General features: G+C 39.9%; 1 protein-coding gene across 4 annotated transcripts in view; it reads left to right on the forward strand.

Moving 5' to 3' along the window:
- The window catches only part of Magi (membrane associated guanylate kinase, WW and PDZ domain containing protein magi), a 670,891-nt gene that overhangs the window by 254,387 nt on the left and 390,550 nt on the right, over positions 1–25,954 (forward strand). For all 4 annotated transcript variants that reach the window (XM_068226155.1, XM_067140637.2, XM_068226156.1 and 1 more), the window contains one exon: positions 20,373–21,813. In XM_068226155.1, the coding sequence (XP_068082256.1) occupies positions 20,373–21,813 (1,441 nt within the window). The remainder of the gene's footprint in view (positions 1–20,372; positions 21,814–25,954) is intronic.

The following is a 25,954-nucleotide window of genomic DNA, read 5'->3' on the forward strand; positions in this document are numbered from 1 at the left end:
ATTCTAAAATACATTGACGTCCAAATCATAGTAACTACAGTTTGAAAATTTGGCTAAAATTGTTTTCACAATGCTGTGGTTGAGTGAATCAACTGTAATATGGCTTTAAATTTGAGTCATAAATATAAACTGAAGGTTAAAATATAGGAGCCATTTTTTCTAAAATCCATTGATTTCTGGAACACAGTAACTTCCAGTATTGAGAATTTGGTTAATAATTGTGATCTCCAATGCAATTATTTAAAAACAACTATGATTTGACTCCATGTGTAATTTGAGTTGTAATGATATTCTAAAAATGAAAATCTTCGAACCGTTGGAGACCAGCTTCTAGAATTTTCGAGGCTTACTGCAGTTTGGTGATTTGATCGGTGAAAGTATTAGAATAATTAGTTCTTGTTTATTGCGACTTGAATATCCATTGGTATCAGATTGTATTAATGTAGTTGTAGTTAAAAGGGGGGGGGGGGGGGGGCTTCATCCAAATCTTGAGTAGCTCTTTATGTTTCTTTCGAGGTAATAGAATGAGTGAAATATCTGGAACAAATGGAAATTAACTTGAATAGTGTTATGTGTTGTTGTGCCTGTAATGTGAGTTTGATGTTATATTTTTTCACTTACCCCTTTGACTGTTGCTACAAAGTCTTGTGGTCTTTCTTACGTTACTGTGACTAATGTCTGTTGTGGTTCTACTCCTTGTGTTGTACGTGTGGAGGGGCTGTTGTGAGGGGCAAGTGAGGGGGATAGATGTTAGGCGAGGCGTTTGCTATTGGCGTACCATGTGGTGGGGAGTTCTTATCTGTTGTCAAGATGGGGGTAGGGGACGATCCTGCGGGCGGGACGTTAAGCTTTGGCGTGTTATATAGAGGGGGATTCATTGTCGAAATAGTTTCTGTTGTGAGTGTTTTTAGATTAAATATCCTAAAGAATTTGCTTTATCTGATTTGAAAGTTTGTAACAATGTTGGCAACTGTTCTATTAACGGGCTTTTTATTTCGGCCACGTCGTTCAAATTTTTTTCTTTATTAAAATATTGATCCAAATAAATATATATGTTTTCAAACTCTGTCATTAGCTTCCCCTTTTCGATCCTTTTGATTATTGTAAGGTCTTTGTCTATTGAGGTAAAATGATGGCCGGTTTCTTTTATATGATTACTCATAGGGGAGTATTTATTATGCTTTAAGGCGTTAAAGTGTTCCATGTACCTGGTTAGGAAGCTGCGGCCAGTTTGGCCAACATATGAAGATTTTCATTGTGTGCATGTTAGTCTATATATTCCGGAACTTTGAAATTTGTTATTGTAGGAATTTACTGTGTTATGATTAAAAAATAAGTTTTTATTAGTGTTATGTGTTTTAAAGGCTAAAGGGGTAAGTGGTAAGGGGTAAGTGAAAAAATATAACATCAAACTCACATACAAGCACAACAACACATAACAGTATTCAAGTTAATTTCCATTTGTTCCAGATACTTCACTCATTCTATTACCTCGAAAGAAACATAAACAGCTACTCAAGATTTGGATGAAGCCCCCCCCCCCCCCCCCCTTAACTACAACTACATTAATACAATCTGCTACCAATGGATATTCAAGTCGCAATAAACAAGAACTAATTATTCTAATACTTTCACTGATCAAATCACCAAACTGCAGCAAGCCTCGAAAATTCTAAAGCTGGTCTCCAACGGTTCCAAGATTTTCATTTTTAGAATATAATTTCGACTCAAATTGCACATGGAGTCAAATCATAGTTGTTTTTAAATAATTGCATTGGAGATCACAATTATTAACCAAATTCTCAATATTGGAAGTTACTGTGTTCCAGAAATCAATGGATTTTAGAAAAAATGGCTCCTATATTTTAACCTTCAGTTTATATTTATGACTCAAATTTAAAGCCATATTACAGTTGATTCAATCAACCACAGCATTGTGAAAACAATTTTAGCCAAATTTTCAAATTGTAGTTACTATGTTTTGGACGTCAATGTATTTTAGAATTAAGGGTTACTCCAATTCAACATTGTAATTATGAAAACAATTTTAACCAAATTTTTAAATTGTAGTTGCTATGTTTTGGACGTCAATGTATTTTAGAATTAAGGGTTACTTCAATTCAACATTGTAATTCATATTGTCATACTTTTAATGTGTACATAATTCCTACGTTTTTTACATATTATTACTAAACATGGATTTATACTCGAGCAAAAATTTGTAAAAACAATCCAAATATGACAGGTCTTAACCTTGAGGCAATTATGTAGGCTGAAGATGCTTGTAAATAAAGCGAAACATGTCCCTGTAAATTCGTGTTGTAGTATTATGAACTAGCAATACAAAACCAATTTGTATTGAATAGGTGGATTAAAATAAACACTATATTGTAAGCATTTATACCCTTGATAATGCCAAACACAGTTTTCGGTTAAACGTCAGGACCATCATGCGCTCCTGGACTACGGCCTACAAGTACGGAAAATAGAGACGATCTGTAACACCGGCCATGAAAATCTCAACTGTTATATAATAACATTAACCTCTTCAGTGGCACGCCTGAGAAATTCTCGGGTGGCGCGCACTTGCCCATAACATCACCGCCTGAGAAATTCTTGTTTAGCTGCAGTGTTCATTTTGCGATCGCCCAATAATTTCTCAGGTACTGTAATGTCTTTGGAAAATGTTTTCCAGCATTCTCAACAGATGGCGGGAGGGTTTCCAGCTGTATTCATGAAGTCTCTTGCCTGAAATGCGCCTTATTTTCTCTACTTTACATATACAATCTCTGGCCAGCTGACGCGGTAAACAGAAATGGCGAGCATGAAACTGAAGAGATGTCTGTATGAAGACAAAATAAGGACCTGCCGGGCTGAGTGGCTCGGACGGTTAAGGCGCTGGCCTTCTAACCCCAACTTGGCAGGTTCGATCCTGGCTCAGTCCGGTGGTATTTGAAGGTGCTCAAATACGACAGCCCCATGTCGGTAGATTTACTGACACGTAAAAGAACTCCTGCGGGACTAAATTCCGGCACCTCGGCGTCTTCGAAGACCTTAAAAAGTTGTTAGTGGGACGTAAAACAAATAACATTATTATTATTATTAAATAAGGACCTACATCGAAGATGAATCTCTATGCGACATTAGTATTTCTGATAATAGTGATAATGATTCTATTGATTCTTCGGATGATGACCTTAGTATTTCTAGTGAAAGTGAAGATGATATTACGTTAGAAGCTAAGGTGATGGTAGGAGATATTGAACGTACATACGTGTGGAAAAAGTGTAAGCCTGGGGATAGTGTTCAACCTAATATAATTCCCTTTATGGGAAATCCGGGTGTTAGGGTTGGATTATTACCAGATGTGAGTGCGATTTACTGTTTTGAACTGTTTCTAACGGACGAAGTTGTAAATTTGACCGTGACCGAAACAAATTTGTATGCTGAAAGTGCATTGAAAAACTTGTAAATAAATCTCCGCGTTCAAGGACACAGTTTTGGAAATAAACTAACTCTTTTATGAAATTCAGCAGTTCATTGCATTAGTGTTAACGGGAATAATACAAAAGACTGAAACAAAAATGTATTGGACACCGGACAGTATTCTCAAAACACCAATATTTTATGTATTTTATGAAACCATGTCACAGGCCTGCTGTAAAAAAACTGTAAATATAGTGTAAAGTAGTCTTTTATTAACCTTGAATGATATATGAATGTGTTCCCTTAAAAATTGCTACTCATGCCTGAAAAAACCTCAACTTTCTAGCACTGGAGGTCTGCCAGAACCCGCCACTGAAGTGGTTAACATGGAATGTTACTAAGGAACCTTCTAATTGGACAAAAGCAGTAATTGCATCTATCTATTATCAATGAAAGAGAAAGAATTGCAATAGCTATCGAGGTGGATCAGTATACTAGGCACCGAACGAGTTGGCCGTGTAGTTGGTGGCGAGCAGCTGTGAGGGTGCATTCAGGAGAGATTGGGTTCGAACCCCACTGTTGGCAGCCCTGAATATGGTTTTCTGTGGTTTCCCCATTTTCACACCAGGAAAATACTGTTAAGGCCACGGACTTCAAAAGCTAGGGCTTTACCTTAATGTCGTGTCCACTTCCTTCTCACTCGTGGCCCTTTCCTATCCCATCATCATCATATGACGTAAAGCAACTTGTAAAAAAATATATACAGGGTGAACAAAAAATGCCACACTTGGAGGTCGGCATGCAATTCCTCATCCCATTGCAAGACATAAGTTTCTATAGCCAAATCGAAACTGGTGCTATTGGAAAACAAGTTGAAAACGAGAAGCTGGCAACACTGTCACATCCTGCACCATATCGGAATGTAATAGAGAAACTTGCATCATTCCGCTCTACCGTACCCGCTGTCGCGGCTCACTGAGTAGACTGCTGGGTTATCAAACCCATATGCACCATGGAGCTGCGGCTTGAATCCTCGTCAGGTTGTTTTTTTTATTTTGTGTGTGTGTGTGACATCAAGTCCCTAGTTTCCGTCGTGTAACAACATTTGTAAGCATGACATCCTGTTGTCACATGATAATAGTCGAACACAGGACAGTGTGACCCATTCAGCTGAATGCATGAGTCAACTAACCACTCAGTGCAGAACCATAACTGGTCCCGTCAAGTGCATGTAGGGCGGCTTCCTGATGCAGTACGCAAATGGCGAATACGTCATTATGCTTTTAGTGTTGGGTGCATCTGATAACCAAGCTTCTGCTGGTGCTCGTGAGTATGCAGCACGGTACCCTTTAAGGCGCCATCCCGATAAGGATGTTTTTCGTCACCTTGAGCAACGCCTGCTGGAAACGGGGTCTTCATCCACATCGACATTCTTGAAGCCGTTCACCAATCACCTCGGTGAAGTACCCATGATATTGTAAGGCAGTTCCAGGTATCTCAAACACTGGTTGTTGACCTGTTGCACGACGAAAAACTGCATCCATATCATTACACATTAACTCAACACCAGCGGCCAGAAGACCACATTCAACAAGTAGAGTGCTGTGAATGGCTTTTGCAATAAGTTGAAGATAACAAACATTTTATAAAGAATGTGATATTGGGACCTTTCCCATCACCTCCCATAGCTCATGGGACCATGTGACACCACTAATGTAACCCTACCGGGTCATGAACGCACTGGACCATGCTCCACAGAAAATGACAGTCAAGGGACCTTTTTCTGCCTGATGACAATGCCGCCACATTGGGATTTGATATAACTAATCCAGTCACATGAGGCGACAAATGCCCTTTACGGCATAGTGAGGTCTTCCGCTACTCTCCCGTTCAAAACACAAATAAAATTGAGCACAAGCCTCTCGAGGGCGCAGTGCGTTCGTGGCTACGACTAGAACCATCTTATGACTAACTTATAGGCCTAAAATGAACGGAAGAGATCAGTATGCTAATTTTGACGAAAACAGGCACGAATAAAATTTTCCCCAATCTTTAATTAACTCTCTCAAACATATTTACAGTCTACAACCTTGTTTATCAATTTTAAAATTACATACATTTAAATTAATTACCAGCAATGGGCAACGATGTCCGTGCTATCACCCAAGTGAACTTTAGATCCACATCTTTATGAGAGTCTTTATGTGGTCTATTGACATTACACTGCTGAATTTAATAACACAAAAATCACATATTCAAATTAAGCTCTTGGGTGTTCACATTTACTTTCAAGCAACTCGGAGAAAATTGTGTTGCATTTTCTAAAGTCTTCATTGTTTACATTGGTTTCAATGTTAATTAACCCGATTATTTTAACTGTTCAGTACGATAAATAGTATTATAATGAACCTTATTTATTTACAGAGAAAAGAAACTATGACCTTACGGTCATTAAAATTCCCAGAATGAGTTCCCAAATTACATATTTAAAATACAACAAGTAACACTGATTTACTCTGAGATTCGTCTTACCGAGCTCGATAGCTGCAGTCTCTTAATTGCGGCCATTATCCAGTATTCGGGAGATAGTAGGTTCGATTCCCACTGTCGGCAGCCCTGAAGATGGTTTCCCGTGGTTTCCCATTTTCACACCAGGCAAATGCTGGGGCTTTACCTTAATTAAGGCCACGGCCGTTTCCTTCCAACTCCTAGCCCTTTCCTGTCCATCGTCGCCGAAAGACCTATCTGTGTCGGTGCGACAAAAAAAGAAGATTCGTCTTAGAGTGGCCGCCTAAATCGAACATAACACGAGAAATAATATATTTAAAGAATTTATAAAAAAATTATATAATGATATGCAAACTCTGCGGAGTTACAACCTATTCCCAAAACAATAAAATGAACACGATTCTAGTTACTACAAATCACCTCATTTGTGGACTAACTATACACATCATTGGGTCGAAACCCTCCACTTAAACAAACTCACAAAGGATTCTTCACGAAGTCTAAATTAAAGAAATCGCTAATTATCAAAACATCAATTTTACACTCTTATAACTCCTGAAAAGGAAAACACATATCACATTTTACACTAATAGTGGCTGCATTTTGTTTACCATCATCCACCGTTTGTGTGTCTCACTCCTCTCACCGTGCCCGAGATACGAACAGGAGACCATCAGTTCTCCGACATCGGGTATCCTGGAAAAATCAAAACCCTCTCTATCGCTTCTATAGGTGTATCAATTAAAGGTCCCTGCATTCATTCGACCTAGCCTTTTGAGAATGTGGTAATCAAGTAAAATATAACATTTTACTAGCATAAGAACAGAGGGTTTGAGTAGACTACACTTCCTTGACGAAACGCCCTCGGCCTCCATTCAGCTGGCCTGCCCTTTTACACAAAACAAACACGCTCCGACCGACAGGTCGCCTGCCATAAATATTGCCTGTCATTCGCCCTCCCAAGGGGCTGTACTCTATTTAAAACCAATATTGATGCGTATACAATGCCTATCCAATGGGCCATTTTATTCACACAATAAAAACCGATGCATTTCTAATCGTGCTCAAATCAGCACAGGCATAGTTCATCCAATAAATCTCTTAATATTTGGGCCGTAATATCACTTCATATTCTCTCGATTTCACGGAAGTCCGGAGTTCAAAAATCATACCCTTCATCGTCGAATTACCACAATCCCGCAAGCTAGAGTTTACTACTACCTCAGATAAAAATGAAAATAAATACCGAGAACTGTGTACCTGACATGAATTTATACTACCTTCTTTAAATCGGCATAAAATATCCGACCAATTTAATTAATTTAAATAAAATAAAATAACAAAAAGGTATTCAAACTATCACTAACAAAGTTTTCTTTTACAGGGTCCTAGCTAGTGTTGGGTGGGTGGACATTCGCACCTCAGTACGATGAATTAATTCTTAACGCACATCAGGATGCAGCCAAGCCTTAAACTATCATGCAGCAAATACTATTACTTTACATTAAAATTCAGTACTTCGTCTATCCCATCTTTATCTTATTCACAGGCCTTTAGCAAAGATCCTAGCGTCATCTTAACCTGACTCCCCTTTGTATAGTCTTTCCAGATGAAAGGGCTCCTTCCTTACATCGACAAACTTCACTACCTCCTCCCCCCTTTTCTCCGATAGTACTCAGCAAACAAAGATACAATCATGCACATGCAAATGACGTGACAGGGAGAGAAATTCATCCTATATTCCTTATTTGCTTCCTTCCCAGATAGCGTCAATGACTAGAATTAAAGGGAAACTACTGACCACTCCAAGCGAACTACTTCAGTTATTCAATAATAAAAATAATCCTAACCCTATTCCTACAGTTTGAGATACTCTAAAGGGAATATTAGTATCACAAAAATCATAGCCTTGTACTCAGCAGTGCTGGTCCATCGTCCGCCATTCGAGCCCATGGAGGGGCTCGCCTGAAGCTCTTACTCCATGATGCCGACGTGTGAGGTCATGGCGTTGGAGTGTGAACACTGAAATGACACTGTTTACACTGTTTTCACGAATACTTCCTCCGCTCGCGTCACAGGCAAATTTTCCTTTCATCTAACCAGAATGAAAGTTATGAATTTATTCCCCTGATACAGGACGCAGCTAGTCTATCTTAGTCTGACAGAGGCAATACCGAACTCGCAGTTCCGTTACTGGAATCGTTTAATACTCCGCATTACCCTGATATAGGGTACTTGTATTTGTTATAAAGCCCTGTCTCATGCGCTTTTTCCTGCGCGTTTCAAAAATTATGCCGTTATTTAGCACGATAAATCTTACTGAAATGTTGTTCATGCGATAAGACACTAATTATTCGTGCTACCTCTATTCACACGTCTGCCTTCACAAAGTCTCAAGCATATATTACAATTAATAGGCTCTCTGTCTCCACTACAGGATCTAATTGAAAAGTAGCATTCTACGTCGGATATACGGCACCTTATAGCTTCACAGTTCTCGGTGCAAAATTACAACGTAACTCACGTACTTTTGTGTTGCGTCGTGATCAAACTATAAACGCGCACATTGTTCTCACACAGTTCAGGTTTTTACTGACGATTCGCACGGACATTATACTTCTCACACTCCCGTTTACAGCGAGTTTATAGTACAAAGAGAGGGAAAGTTAAGACCACAAACCGACCGTGAGGTCACGCCATAGACTCCTCGAAGACTGAATTCAACCCTCACAAGTGCAGGCATATATGGGCTAACATAGAGTGGGGGTTGCTTGGAGGAACTCCTCCCTACCACAATTTTCAGATTTCCAGATCCACAAGACTTATGAATCTCAGTGTGGCGGCAGATTGTGTGGCCATCTACTCCGAAATACAAGATGTGAAGCGGAACGCAAAACGATCAGCGGTTTTATTGTAATTTATCCGTCTAAAATAGGAGTGGGACAGGGATTCCCCGTTGGCCATCTGGTTTCCCAGTTAGCGTTAGGACGCCAAACAACTTACGTCATCTCATTTAGGTGCAATTTCATAGATTACATTCTTTTACTTTGGTTTATAATTTTGCCAGTAATCCAATATTCTTGTAATCACTCTGACATGTGCTCCCTGGTTAAATTAAACTCTATTATACCGAAAACACCTCTGAAATCACCTCCTCACGTTGGCTCTACTGTGAGTTGGCATTTGTTTTCGAGGGGGAGTCAACAAAAACTGTTTCCTTTTTCGCCTTCTTCCTTCACACGTGCTCAGTTCGGGGGTTTTCTAAACCATCATCTGCGTGCTTCAGGTGCCGATCTGGCGAGGGGGGTATTGCACAACATGATGCAACCGCTAGCATCCTCACAAAGGAAGCTTCAAACCTACTTCTTTTTCCAAATATACAATTCACAATAATTATTCACTGTGACGATACGGTCACAATATGTAGTGACGAATGTAGCTTCACTCGGGAAGGTATTTTCAACCATCACAACAGCCATTATTGGTCTGACAACAACCCACCTATCACCCGTGAATGTGGCTTTCAGTCACGCTTTGGCATAAACCTGTGGGCTGGAATTATGGGAGTCATTCTAGGCCCTTACCTGTTGCCGGACAAGTTGAATGCGTCCCGCTATCGTACGTTTCTGGGCAATACTTTGCCTGACACTTTAGAAAACATTCTACTTGGTGTTCGGCGACAGCTATGGTTTCAGCATGATGGTGCACTGCCACACTTTGGAATGATAGTGCGTAACTGGTAAAATGAAGCGTTTCCAGGGATATGGATTGTTCGTGGAGGTCCAATATTCTGGCCTCCATGTTTCCTGGACCTTAATCCCCTACATTTTTATTTGTGGGGACACTTAAAGGAACGTGTTTATAGTACTCCCCCCATGGATGTACAAGACCTAATAGCTCGTGTGCATGCTGTATTGGCAATGGTGGATGCGATGTGTTGCATAGGGTCCGGCGAGTGGCGAAGTGTTTGCAAATGCAAGGTTGTCGCTTTGAACATATGCCGTGAAGTGAACGTTGCTCGTAAGTGTACGTACAGGCTCTGTGAAGATGAGACTGTACATCACACGTACATTATGGAATTATAAGTCATAAATGAAATTTATCAATCAAGACATTATGGAATTGTGCGTAGCATAATGGGCAGTCCAGTTTAGCCTACCTACTGTACTGTATTGTGTTTCCTTGTACCGCATTGGATAGAGACCATGTTACTGTATCCACTATTATGTTCTATGTATTGGCTTTATTTGTGCCATGGACAAAACAAAGTGTTCATTTACGTCTGTAAGAAGTTCATGTTATGTTTGAATGTTTAAGTAAAGGTCACCTGAACGGTAAGACAGAGCATAGTGTATTGGATAGTGGAGGTGTACATTGGATACAATTTGATACATTAACTGACAAAAAATAATTGGCACGAACGCGAATCAAACATCGGGACGTCCTCACAACTGGCATTTATGGCATTACCTTGTCTCATTGAGCTAATGAGACAGCTCCGGCAGAGCTCCGAGTTCATGCGACCTGTGCTTGGCCATGCTGCACGCCGTTACAGCGTTGCCAGAGCCTCATTTCTTACCTTGCATTTCTATTAAACCTATTGGTGGGTCTAGGTTTTGCAAGATAAACTTTTGTCATGAATTTCGATGGGCTCCACGTGCAGCATTTTTTGTTCACCCTGTAAAGGCTACTAGGCAAAGTGTTTTCACTGGCATTTTGGAAGGGGGGGTGCGGATTAGTGGTTGAGAGTAAGTTGGCTTCAGTGACAGACGGGCTGTCAGGATTAGATTTTCAGTAGACACAAAGTAATTGAAAAATGCTATGGTAGGAAGAGGCAGTTAGGTTTATGTTTCGTAGATCCAGAGAAGGCATATGACAGAAGAGTACTGAAGTGAGCAGTGTTCGTGGTACTGGGGAATTAAGGCATTAGGTTTAGGTTAATAAAAGCAATGAGAGGCTTTTATATTGACAGTTGGGCTGCAGTGAGAATTGATAGGACAATTTCATGGTTTAAGGTATTTACAGAATTTTTAAAATTTCACATTTAAATTTTTTGTTTCATATCTCACCCTGACACCGATAGGTCTTACGGAACGATGGTTTAGAAGTGGGAAGGAATCGACTGTGGCCTTAATTAAGGTAATTCAGTAAATTCATTGAGGCTGCTAACTGAATGCTGAAAGGCATATCCGTTTGTAAGGATGATGAATGTACTGTTGTGTGCCAGCTCCGAGGTAGCTCCCTTCGGTACTGCCAGGAGGGGCCTGGTGACTCAGACGACCTGGAATCTCCCAGTCGGCCTGTGGGATGGGGCCAGCCTTTCCGTGTATTGTTCTCGGCAGCCGGCTTACCTGTGAGTTTCTTGGAGCTTCAACAGGAAGGTTCTGCCTGTAGTGACATCATGAAATTTCTGGATCATATCACTTAAGCTATAAAAGGGGAGGCTATCCTTGGACAGTCACTCAGAGTTGGACTCTGTGGGGGAGTCGGTGTGTGACTCAGCGAGGGATTCGGTGGCTGGGCTGAGGGCAACAGAGGTGTTAGCTGTCGCCAGTGTCCCACCGAGGTCTGAACCGTGGGAACTGTTGTGGTGTCAAAGAGACGAGTGCATAAATGAAGGCGACAGAACGAAAGACTGTACTGTATGTTCGTGTAATTCTGTGGACGAGGATCGCCGTGAGCCAGCGAGGAAACACGCTATTGTGAGTGCGAGGATAAATGGACCTTTGTTAATGTTCGCTGTTGAGAGTATCGTTCTGCTTTTGAATACTGTTGAGCTGTTTAGTTGTTCACTGCATGGGACTGTGTGAAGAACTGGACTATCAGTGGAGTCGAACCGACGAGCAGTCGTGTGTTGTATAGCCAGCTGTCTATGCACAGTGGCTGTAGGAGGTGACTGGACTTGGTGAAAAGTTAATGTGAGGATTAGTGTGCCAGGTAAAGGAACGTGCTGGACTCTTGCTGCACCATAAGGTAGAGAGATTTGTAAATAGATTGGTGATTAATGTGGCTATTCATAACTGGTTAGAATTTTTTGTGTTTAAATATGTGTGTGTGCATTTATTAGGCCATCCTTAAGTAAATTAGAGTAATGAAACAGATGGAGTTTTATTCATAACAGTACGTTCAAAAATTCAACTTGAAGTTCAAGAACTTGCCATGTCGGGCTTATCGGTTCTTTCTTCTTTCTTTCTTCTATGAGCAGTAAAGGACAGATAATTTTTATTCATATTTCAGCTTGCAGGCTGTTTGGAGGTCAAGCTTACCACATTAGTGTGGCCCAGGTAAAACTACATTAACATAATTGGGAAGACTGTTTTACCTGTCACTTAATTCTTTACACATCTGATTAACGAGTAATTTTAGTAACCAATCTGAGATTTACTGGTATATTATTTTGAAGATTTTTTCTTCTTCTCTATGGCTTTCATTTGTACTGACTTAAGACAGGTTTCATAGCAACAGTAGGATAGGAATGGGCTAGGACTGGAAAGGAAGGCGGCTATTGTCTAAGGTACAGCTATTGCATTTGCCTGAAGTGAAGATGGAGAAACACAAAAATCCATTTTCATATCTGCCAACAGTGGGGTTGAAATCCACCTTCTTCCGAATGCAAGATCACAGTGAAATGACCGGTACTGCACAGCGAAGTCACTCAGTTTCCCTGTAGTTTGTAATAGGACACAAATTATAGACACAGTTTTGACTTCAACCAGAGGGTAACCCCAATTATCTATATATGGATTTACAGTTCTTCAGCTATACATATAAGAGGGTTGGGGCGTAAGTCATAGTAACCATTTTTTTCCCTCACATTTTCATGGTGCTACGTAAAAATGGTCATATATCGTGGAAACCATGACAATCATAGTATATGGACACAGCATGAGATGGCAGTGTATTGAACAGGTACCATGTACAGGGCAATGGGACAGCCGTAGTGAGTAAGACTACATGCAGAATGGATATGACAAGGCAAGAACAGTGTGGGAAGTACTGGAACACCCTCCATGCTTACAAGACTTGTTCCTGTGCGTTTTTGATCTCATCCCCAAAGTGAAAGAACCATCGCGTGGGAGACGGTTAGGGCCACAAGAGGGCTTTGGCAATGCTGTGAAACGTGAAATTGCAAAATTCACACTTGGCAAGGCGACTAGTATCCGACGTCTCCTGCATCATTGACAACGTGTTGTGGATAATCGTGGGGTCTACATCGTGGGTTTACCATAAAGGTTACTGTATTCTCTGAGAATGAACATTATGTAGCACAAGGATTTCCTAGTTGACAGTTTCGTTGCCTTGTATCGTACACCTGGTAAACCTACTCAGCATTTTTCATACATTCCCCTGCCCCTTATGCTCCCGACTCCCATCTGTATATTTCCATTTGTCTGGTAGATCCCACATCTGTGCCAATAAAAATAGTTGCAATGACTTCTGCCCCCAACCTTCGTGGATAAGAACAATAATCATCATCATAATCATTTTCCGACTCCAGTTTACCAGGTGTGGTGTATAAGCGCTCGCCATCTCTTCCTGTCTGTATACATCTTCTGCCTGGGACATTTTCCTATCCGAGACCTCTCTCCTCCACACCTGAGTTTACTGTCTCTATTCAGCATTCCTTTGGCCTTCCCCCTGATTGTTTTTCTTGGACAGTAAAGATGAAGTATTTTCTAAAAGGCCTTTCACTCTTCTCATAATGTGCCCATACCATTAAACTCTGTGCTTCTTTATTACACTGGCGTATACGGACCTCACTTGCAACTACCTCTTATTTACTTCATTCCTGGTTTTTTCCTTTCGAGTAGTTCGATTCATAGTTTTAATTAATCTCATTTCTGTTGCCTTGATTCTTAATAAGAACATTATCTACCTTAGGATAAGACACTTTCCTTGTCTCACTGGTGCAGATATAAAAGGAAACTGCTTTGTGGATGAAATATTCACATTGTAAAGAAGGCATGTTGTCATTAGCAATAATAATATGCAATAAAATAGAAATAAATGAATACTAAGAGGTAATAAACATAATTCACTGCATTTATTATTGGTATATTTACATTTTAAGGAAGATATTATGTTGTAATGACAACAGAATGCAAATAAATAAATAAAATTTGCAATATTATGATCATTCCAGAGTCACTGACTTACAAGATGGGTGGTATCAATATACATGTATATTTTCCTGTGCAAATAATTCATAAGAATTGAAGGGCCGATTGCAGAGACGATGACTAGTTTTTTAAGCCTTGGACAACGTCTACCTAACTAATGTCTAAATCGAGCACGATCTTCCATTGCATAAACTATGTTCTGCCGGTGTTTAACTAGACATTGCTTAAAGTTTCAATATTGGTTTGAAAATGGAGATAGAAGTATCCTTTATGCAACTCTTTGCTTGTCGCAACCATGAAATTAGTTGGTGCACGTGCTGAACACCAGTCTGCTGTTTGTCTTCCTACACATGGCTGAGCATGAGCATGAGTTGCCCACAGATAAGAGTATCGCTTTCGGTGGAAATTAAATCTCATAATATTATCGACACCAAAGTGACACACCACCGTATGGGGAAGTGTAGCTTTGATTATAGCATCTTAACGGTGAGTGTAATCTACTCGTAAATAGCTTCGGCGAAGGAAAGATGAAACAATAGTCATGTGTAACCGAATGTGCTGTACGGGCCATATAGATGTAGCTTGCGTTGTGGAGATCGTAGTTTCCTATTTTTACACTAGGCAAATACTAGGGCTGTTATTATGGTCGCGGCTCTTCTTCCCCAGTCCTCGTCTTTAAACATTAATGACCACCATCACCACCGCTTGCCTTTTCCTATCTCGTAGTTGCAAGTTATGAATCTCATTATGAAACAGTATTGGATTTTGAGAATAAGAAGTTCTTATACATGACAATCCTTTATATTTAGGATAAAACCATTAATAGTTATTATAATTAGGACATGTTTCGCTCATGCTTAGTAAGCATCATCAGCTAGAAATAACTTAATCTAAGGTAGGTCAGGGCCCTGATCACTGTATATATAAAACGAAAAAACGTCTAATAATACATTGATAAAATACAAATTTTAACAATTTAAAAATAATCAGAAGATTATATTATGCCTATTGAAACAAATAGTGACCATTAAAATTGCTTAAAATGCAAGTGGAATGAATGACGAAAATGTTACAATAATTTGCTATGAGTGATTGTATAAATCGATGATCATAATAATCTTCGCTCAGTGGCATTAGACTTAGTGTTGGCTACTGAATGCATGATTCATTCAAGTGTCCGAATTAATCGATTCACAGGAGCGGCGAGTTCACGGCACATGATTCAGCTTATTCCCAGCGGACAGTGCTGAGTGGCGCACTCATGGCTCACCAGCAGGACGCTGGACATCGGTGGGGAGCCGAGCTTATGCTGCAGCAAGACAGTGAATCATGGCATACCAAAAGAATCGTGGGCAAGCACGGCTCAGTGAGACACAAGATACATAAGGCTCCTTATCGAGCTTCCGCTGCAGCTAGACATACAGTGAGCCATGGCACACAACACACACACACATGGTTCATTGTCGGTACACTGGACATTATATCACTAATATTATTATAATAATATTTGTGATATAAGTCATCTTCAATACGGAACCGAAATGAGAATAGTTACTTGTAACACTGGACATTGGCGGGGAGCCTAACTTCCTCTGAAGCAATGCATATAGGAGGAGAACCATTGATAGATCTGTGCAAAATGTATGTCATAGTGCCTCTTCCCTGACCATCCATTCAAATTCAGTACACAGTAACTGGGAAAACTAATTTACTGTAAAATCATACCAGGTACAAAGCTCACTTTTGTTCCAGGATGAATAACTTCCGGTCACCTATCCTCAGAAATAGGTTGACAAATCACTCATTCAACATCACCTTGAACTTTCTGTGGATTATTTCATGGGTATGTGGGTGATCCTTAAAGATAAATGCACATTGGAATCTAAATACACATAATGAATTCAAAAGTTTTTGTATGTCTTATATGAATATTCACCACTCGTAAAAATCTTGGACATCCAATGAAACAACATGTTGAAAGAATGTATCATAATTTTCATTCATATGGAGAAGAGCTGTGCTGCAGTTATTACTTCTCCTGCAGAGAGAGAAGTCAATAATTAACTTGAAAAAAACTGTATATGCTCCTTGCCCAGGAATTTCTGGAGGTTATATCTCCTGACTGTAATTTACCATGAATAATCTTGCAATTGATTCCTTTTGAATTTACTCTGCCTTGATATAATTTACAAGAAATAAGCCTTGCAATGGTTTTCATAGTAACATTATCGGTTCTACTGCACGCATTTGATATTTGATGCCAGATGTAACAAGTAGAGCACCTTTCTTATAATTCATTATCCCTCTCTTGACTGTAATGAATATATGCTGTAATAATATACAAGACATAGGTGAAGAATACATCCACGGTATCCCCCTCCTGTCATAAGAGGTGACTAAAAGGGACGACCAAGGCATGATGGATTTGGAACCATGAGATTACCTGTGATTTGTACCATTACACAGGGAACACCATGGGTCGACGTGGATTGCGATTAGTACCACTATGTTAGGAACACAATGAGTCTGTGATTAATATTTTTCGGGGAGGAGCACCATGGGTTTACCTTACCTCTGATTAGTACCACTATATGGGGAACACCGTGGGTCTATGTTACCCGTGACTAGTACCACTATGTGAGAAACCCCACAGGTCCAAGCATTGTCCTTGATTAGGACCAGTGTGTGAGGAATACTATGGGTCTGTACTACCTGTGCATAGTACCATCATGTGAAGAACACTATGGGTGTGGGCATTGTCTGTGATTAGTACCACTATATGCAGAACACCATGGGTCTACATTACCTGTGATTAGTACCACTATTTGAGGAACACCATGGGTCTATTTTACCAGTGATTACTACCATTATGAGGGTATGGTGGCCTGGACGTTGGCCCCCTATAGACAACAATTATCTTCGATATAGAATTTTCCCTTGGAAGCAGCCCCTTGTTCCGTTTGTACCATTGTTTTAAGTTATTTTATGGGAAGATGGGGCATTGCGGGTTGGATCCACTGATTGTTTTAAGTACCACTGTGAATTCGAGAATAAAATTCGAGCAGTGTGTTACTGTTACGTTGGTTTAATCATGTATGTAAAAATTTGGTTAAATGTTGCCTAATTATCATTATTTTAGAATTTGATCACAGAAACAGGATTACAGTTTAGCAACTTTTGTCAGGATTGCTGCTTCACATCTTCTTACACCTCATCCTCCGTTGTTTCCCATTTTCACACCAGGCAAATGCTGGGGCTGTACCTTAATTAAGGCCACAGCCGCTTCCTTCCCATTCCTAGGAATTTCCTGTCCCATCGTTGCCATAAGACCTATGTGTGTCGGTGCGACGTAAAGCAACTAGCAAGGAATAAATTTTCAGTCCTTTGTACATGTTAATGATAGATTCCTGAAATGAGTTTTCTGGAGTAGATGGCTTCGCTTTCATTTTTGGAGGGGTTTTTAGAGATTTCTCATGTTTGTTGGACATCTTGATGAAAATGCTAATATGGATTAGACGAAATAATGACCCCACTGCTTCGTAAATGTAATTTGTCATCCTACACTAACTAGGTTATTAAATACATTTGAACATGCCACGATCCTTTTTTCGTAGTATTATCGTAACAGATTTACAATAGTAAAGAAAAAAATTAATTAATGTCATTAAGAAGTGCACCAGTAGAGACCTTGACGTTCAACATGAACGTTAGCAGCAGTTTTTTATTGTCCAACTCACGGCAGGTGATGCCAACACGCGAGTTGAACGATAACTGCAAAATGTTGTATCGCGAGCTGGGTCCTTACACTGTATGGTTGGCCATTGAAAATGCAACTAACAGCTAGGAAAAAACAATAAATCACTACAGTCATTATTAATACGGAAGAAAGAGTTAAGTTGCAGTCTTAGTGACCACAATTACGTGGCACATAGTATAGTTATTTGGATCATTGTTCTCATGAACTTCCATATCTACAGCTTGAAGATCGCCAGAATCTCTCGTTGCTAGAGCACAGGTATGAAGACTGTTGTAGTAACTGCCACAAATTTGTGGAGTTTTGATGTTTCCTTGTTCAGTCCGGTGATACTTCAAGGTACTCAAATACGCCAGACTCGTGTCGATAGATTTACTGGCACATAAAGGAACTCTTGCGGAACTATATTCCAGTACTTGACATCTCCGAAAACTGTAAAAGTAGTCAGTGGGACGTAAAGCAAATTATTATTATTATTATTATTATTATTATTATTATTATTATTATTATTATTATTATTATTAATGGGATTTGGATATCCCAGAAGCGTTCTCCAACTTAATAGTGAAAATATTCTGCTCTTCGTTCATGATTTAATTACTTGCTTGATTTTCTTCCTTCACTATTCTGCTTAGATATACAAAATGACTTGCTATCTCTAGTATTGTTCCATCTAAGGTGATGTTAGTTGTTCTTTTAATGTTTTCCAACTAATGGGCAATGGTGTGGACCAATTCCAATACTTCACCTTCTTCTTACACTGCATGTTCTTTATGGATCCATATTACCCCATCTGCAAAGGAAAGAGTTTTCAAATTCTTGTTGTTAAGCTGGTCAACTTTCTATTATTTCATTTTTAAGGGCTACAATGATTAATAAAAGAAGGAACAATAATTTTTTTTCTAGTGGCTTTACGTCGCACCGACACAGATAGGCCTTTTGGTGACGATGGGAGAGGAAAGACCTAGGAGTTGGAAAGAAGCAGCCATGGCCTTAATTAAGGTACAGCCCGAGCATTTGCCTGGTATGAAAATGGGAAACCACGGAAAGCCATCTTCAGGGCTGCCGACAGTGGGATTCGAACCCACTATCTCCCAGATGCAAGCTCACAGCCGTGCGCCCTTAACGGCACGGCCAACTCGCCCGGTGAACAGTAAATTATCTTGTTGTACACCTTGTTGTATTATCTAGAACCATTTTCAGTATCCATCACCTGCTTAGAACTTCAACAGGTTTTTTCTTTCTTTCTTTCTTTCTTTCTTTCTTTCTTTCTTTCTTTCTTTCTTTCTTCTACTTTACTAGTTCAAGATTGCACTAACACTTCAAAGGTTTTTGGTGATGCAAGGATGGGAAAGGGTTAGGTTGGGGAAGGAAGTGGCTATGGCCTTAATTAATTTCACTAGCATTTACCTGGTGTGAAAATGGGAAACCACGGGAAACCATATTTAGGGCTGTCGATGCATAGTGTGCATATTTCTTGATCTGACTGGGCACAAATCATTTTTCAACTTCTTGACTTTTTAAATTTCAATATAATGGTGTGTTCTTGGAAATTATGAGTTTTGCAGCTAACTCATTCTTGGTTGCCACTGTTTTGCCCCTGTGTGCTAATTAGGGCTCATCAGTTGGTAACTAGTACACCTACCAAGACATGGCTAGTGCATACTGCATAGGCTACTTAGAGACTTTGCCGCTTTTACAAAAATTGATGCCTGCTAGGTCATGAGAAAATATAGATATTGATGAAATTGTAAGATTATTATTTTCGTAACGCTGACTTCAAATAGGGAACCTGACTTGGTCCAAAATGCGTTCCGAGTTATGTTCTTGACTGAACAAGGAACGTTCAGACGTGTGACTTTTAAGTCTTCGCCAACTGTTTGTGGTGAGTGATGTGATTAAACTTGCAGTACATAAGGAAAAACTATGAAAAGTCAATATCGCACAGATAATTTTGTTCTAAATACGAAGTTCATAGTGTTAAATGTAACAGAAAGAGTTAAGATTTTGTTAAATGAATGTTCGTTTTGAAGTTGTAGGATGTCGTTAATCTCACAGTGCCTTTGTAATTTAAGTAACCTGTATTTAAATTGTGATCACCCTCAAAACCACCCATGCTGACAACAACTGCATATTTTCCCTTCCCTCTCTTGACTTTTCTTTCTCTCTTTCTTTCTTTCTTTCTTTCTTTCTTGTCTGGCCCAATCCTATCATGGAGCACTACATTTTGAGTGATTTCCATGCTACTATATTTTAATGAAAAGTGGGAGTACTGTAATTCAATTTCTTCTTATTTATTTCCAAAACTGCACATGAAATGTCACCTTTATCTGTTTGTCAATATTTGTGTTGAAAATCATATTTGTTATTGTGAGGGTGACAGAATTTACTCTCTCCACAGCCACATCTGCTGGTTGCAATTTTCTAGCTATTTCCAAGAGTTGATTTGAGAATGTTTAAAGTGTTTACTGTTTATGAATAATTCTACTAACATATTCACTCTAAAAACTTTTCTTCAATTTTTATGTGGTGAATTTGCTTATCACTTCTTTTATTTCTTCTAGATACGCTAACAGTTGATGCTAGTGTGTATATGGACCGTGATGGCAACATGAAGGATGATGGCTACAATTTTATGGATGTTTCTTCAGAGGTGAACCATATCCACAATGGTGCAGAGGATCTGGTTAACACATCAGTGAAATCTATGCCAGATCTGTGCACAACGGAGGCTGTCAAAAACATACAAAGACCAAATAGTACTGACGTGCTCCTGAATGACGTCACTGGGATGGTGGACTTCACAGATACCAGTTTGAGCAAACCTGAATTCTTTAGTATTTCAATTGTAAAGGGGGCTATGGGGTTTGGATTTACAATAGCAGACAGTGCTCATGGACAGAAAGTGAAAAAGATCTTGGATCGACAGCGGTGTAAAAACTTGATGGAAGGTGATATATTAGTTGATATTAACTCTATAAATGTTAGGAATATGAGTCACGGGGATGTTGTTCAGGTTCTCAAAGACTGCACTAGAAACCAAGAAGCAACTGTAACAGTCCAAAGAGGGGGGCCAGGTTCCCCTGGCAAAGGCAAACTCAGGAAGAAGGATGATTCTTCTAGTGGAAGAAAAAACGTGTACAAGGACCCAGTTGTCGGCATATATAGAAGTAAGACTCCTACTGCAGAGCTTTATAGCACCCAGCAAAAGGAAGTAATTCCAAATAGGCCAAAGACTCCATTAGTAGACACAAGAAATCGTCCTAAGACACCCACTTGGTCACCTGTTGAGGGAGATGGAAACGGCACGGATTCAAATCTTCCAAACGACAGTGGCAGGTTTGGAAAAGAAGGGAAATTTGACGATAATGGTGCAGATACTACAAGCCCTTTACAAAGTCCCTCAACTCCACTCACTCCTTACTTACAAGATAGTTATAAGACTGCATTTCCCTACCCTGATCCTTTCGATGGTTCAGGTCAAGACTTATCTCGCAGCCCACTCTCCAACCTGAGTGATCGTATGGGCTCAACATCATTGCAGGATTCTGCTCCTGAGTATTCTAGAAATAGAAGTCCGGATCCTCTGCATCAGAGGGATGGTTGGAACAAGTCCCATGGACAGTATGAGTACAAGACTGGAGATTCATATTCGGAGAGTTCTCCTCTATCTCCGAATGTTTATGATCCAAGTGTTGGTGATATGAATCTTCAAAATGATCGCTCACCGTCTACAGACTATTTAAGACATTATATGTCCCATCCGTATTATAATGGGTATGGTGGTGGTCAATATGACTTAGGATATGGTTACAGTTATGGTGATATACAGACAGGTGGCAGTTTCTTGCCTCAGAAAGACTTTGGATATACGGGATATAACCAGCAGATTAGAGGAATTCCTGGCAGTTCGAACTCTGGATATTACTCGGCAGATAGTACAAACAAGAGAAAAGAAAGTACTAGTTTTGAACATGAACAGCCACACCCCAGTAGTGTTACAAGGTAAATAGTGTTGTCGTGTTCAAGCATTGTGATTTTTTCTTGTGTGTGTGTGTGTTTGACTTTAGTATGGCTGTTTGGAATGTTTCGTACTGTAGTACAGTGATCAAGATAGAAGGTAAGAGACACATACATCTTTCCTTGTTGTCCTCATGGAATTAATTGTTTTTATGATTTTTCATGTCATTGTTGCCTGTGTGTTCACTTTTCAGTCCCTCTTTTTGCTAGTTGTTTAGAGTCGCACCAACACATTATAGATTTTCAGTGATGCAATGATGCAAAAGGGCTAGGATCGAGAAGGGAGTGCCCTAACGCCCATGGCTTTAAATAAGGTATAGCCACAGCATTTCTGTAGTGTGAAAATGGGAATCCATGTAAAACCAGCTTCAAGGCTGCCTACAGTGTAATTCGAACCCACCGTCTCCCAAATGCAAGCTCGCACCTACGCAACCCTTACCGTATGGCCAACGTACTTGGTATCAATCTTTTTGTGATTATTTGGTCACATAACAGTTCTAGTTTTTTTCACCCACCTATCTCCTCTTCATTTGTTAAACTTCTAGAGTTCATCCGACCACTTTGTGAATCACATTGGACTCGCTGCGTCTTTCCTCTGTCGTGAATGGTGAGTTTTCATATTTTAAGTTGCATGCATACATCTTCACTATATAGTCCTCTCGGTGTAAGGACGTACCCTAAGGGTGCAACCTTACCCTTTCTCCCCTGTAATATTAAGATATTGATTTATGGTTACTTTTCTTGCTGTTGGGTCTTTTTCAGTGTCGGTAACCATACAGTTTAGGGACCCTACTTGCCGATACGACGTCTTACATTTACCGTTAATCTGGCACGTTGGCAACGTTCAATCACTGCTCTAGCGTGAAGTGCGTGTTGCCACCGCATCGCCGTTAAAGTCACAAGTGATACATTTGCGAGAATATTTAAAGCATATTTTCTTTTTCTGTGGGATTGTAAATCTATTTGGCTAATACCAGGTAAGTAGGATTGTGGCATGTTCGGATAATGCATTTAATAACATAGTTTGTGTGAAATGATGAAAGTGCTCAAATACGTCAGTCTCATGTCTAGATCTACCGGTACATGAAATAACTCTTGCGGGACGAAATTTTGGCAGTAGAACTTATAACATTATTATTTTCAAATCCGCAGTGAACTTGAAAGCTGACCTAAATTCCGTTCACGGAACTTGGCACATTAGTATTTCTATATGTTTCCTGATAAGCTTGAAGATATAACCAGCCTGCAGGCTGAAAATATGCCCAATAATCTCTCTCCTTACTGGTTACCGGTATTGAAGAGAGAAGGAAATATTCGCGCAAAAGAAAGGGAAGTCATTGGATGTCTAGAACTTTCGAAAATCACACTGCAAAGTCTTATTAAATAAATTGCATCGTTTAACACGCCCCTCTTTTCAAGAATATGGTTATAGTATGCCTACTGTATATCAAAATAAAGACAGATAATTTAAGTGAGAAAGTGTGTTTATTTCCTTAATTCCTCATTGAGGAGATATTCATAATTATCTTGATTTACTTCATCTTATCTTTTATCATTTACTAGGGTAAGGAAACATTCATTATCGGTGTTTACATTGAGGTTAGTTTGTTATGGTTATGTCTGATGATTTTAATATGTAACCAGGCAGGTTGGCAGCAGTGATCAGCCATTACAAAAAAGAGAAAAGAAGAGCATCGGGCAGCGATATTTACTTTCTGGGGTATTTTCTTACGTGGCAATTACTATAGACTGTTACACCTTTCAGCATTCAGTTTGCAAGCGTCCATTAATTTACTAAATGCCTCCACAATCCCTTATTTGCAGCTAACTGTGTGGACTCCATTTAGTTCCATATATCTTATCTTTAAACAATTAGAAACCGAGTCTACTTCTCGTACCCTCCTTGACTGAGTCTATTATTCTACTAGGTAACTTACCCTCGTCCATTCACCTCATGACCCCACCACCAAGGCCCACTATGCCTACAGTTTCATCAATAGATTTTGCTTTCCTTATTCCAATTACTGTTCTGACATTGCTACCACCTGTTTTTACGAGCGATCATTCTCACTATTGTCATATCTGTTGCTTCCAACCAGCTTTCACTCCTGTACATCAATGTTGGTCTGAAAACAGACCTGTGTAAAGATAGGTTCACCCGGGAGGTGATTTCTGACTACACGTAATCCCATAATCCCCCAGTTCGGCTAACATCTTTTCCCTTTCATGTGACTTCTCTAGATCTACGGAACATAAACTTATCTCTCTCTTTGTCTAATAGCAATCATTCATCGATGATCTGCATTTAGCGCTGTCGCTCAGGTGGCGTATTCCATATCAGTTGTTTCCCTTTCCTTTTCATAAGTGGTTTCAATGAAGTAGGAAACTTGTCGAATAGTTTCCTTTATAAATTACACAACTCCTTAATCCTGGTTCTGTAAATGAATATTTGCCCCAATTTGACCCCTTGAATTCCAACTTTATCTTCATATTGTGATCTTTCATACTTTGCAAAGCTCCACTCAAGCTTATTCTTCTACTATTGTCATTCTAAGTCATTTTTAACTGACAGCTTGGAACATGCCACTTAATTACTATATAATAAGTTCGTTATTGGACATTATAAATTTTCCAGTGAACTCATTCTTGGTTGCTAGTGTTTTGCCCCAGTATGCCAATTTGCGATCATCAGTTGGTAACTAGCACACCTAGCAAAACACATGGCTTGTGCATACCGTGGAGGAGCCACAGTTGTCATCGGTGCCGGGAGGTTCCGGTACCAGTGAGTAATTTTAGCCCGTCGACCCAATTTGGGCCTTGAGTGCTATTTCATAATAGAATACTAGCTAAAAACTGCATTTTTGTTGGTATGATTGTGGACCTTGAAATTTTAAATCACACTGACCAGGATAGGGTCTGCACCCCTTATTGGGGGGGGGGGGGGGGGTAGATTAGGATATCTTTAGGTCTTCGATACCGAAGACCTACAGTGTCATAGTTGCCTATGTTCCTGATCAGCGGATTGCTCTCTGTGCACGCCTCATAATATTTTGCACCTGTTTCGAATCCTGCTATGAATGGTGGGGAGTTGGTACTGTTCATGCAGGTTGTCATTTGTTTTGTACCTGTGGGTACCTGTCAAGTGGCACAACGCATGGTTCTGCATGCGCTGTAACTTAAACAGGTGAGTTTTAGCTGCAGTGCCCTAAATAGGGCTGGTATATTCTAGTATCAGACTTACAGTCTGTTTGTAGAGTAGGAGTCGTTTTTCTACTGTTAGCCCATTGTCGGCGCTAACCATCGGAAATAATTAAAATAGGCACACATTTGCCTGCGCAGTAATATTAGAAATGTTATTTCCAAATGTTAATCCTCTGTCTAGGGGGCACCTAGATACTTGGTTTTATTAGTCCACCAGATGAGTTGGTCGAAAAACATCAGGGGCTCTGGACGGGGGGGGGGGGCATTCAGTGAATAGCGTGGCGCTACTCTTGTCAACAATGATTTTAACTCTCCACTTTGCCAGCCAGGCTTCGAGAGTAGAAAGCGCGTACTGGAGGTAATCTTTCAACTTAAGTGCCTGCCATGAGACAGAGGATATCACTGTATCATCGGCATATAAATGGAATTGTGCATGCGTTGATTTTGGCATGTCTGACATAAAGCAGTTAAAAGTCATGGGTGAGATAACAGTGCCTTGTGGGACCTCAGCCTCTATAGGACGCGGGTCCAACAAAGCCATGCCAACCTGCACCTAAAATTTTTTGTCATCTAGGTAGCTCATCAGTAACTATAGTACGTAGCACAGGAAACCTAAATTCCTTAATAAAAAAAATGCGTCCTTGATGCCATACCTTATCGAACGCACGCGCAGTATTGAGAAAACAGACTCCTGTGTGTCTACGGTCATTGCACGTCTTAGTAATTGTCTCAGTGAGACAAATTAGTTGGTGGCAGGTGGAATGGCCACGCCAGAAGCCAAACTGTTCGTCATTCATTACTTTAAGGTCGTCTACAATTACATTTAGCTGGGTAAGGAAGAGGGTCTCAGGAAGCTTGTATATAATGTTGAGAAGGCTTATCGGGCAGTACTTCTGTGGGAACGTCGTGTCTTTTAAAGGTTAGG

The sequence above is a fragment of the Anabrus simplex genome, chromosome 2 (assembly GCF_040414725.1).
Source record: "Anabrus simplex isolate iqAnaSimp1 chromosome 2, ASM4041472v1, whole genome shotgun sequence".
Lineage (NCBI taxonomy): Eukaryota > Metazoa > Arthropoda > Insecta > Orthoptera > Tettigoniidae > Anabrus > Anabrus simplex.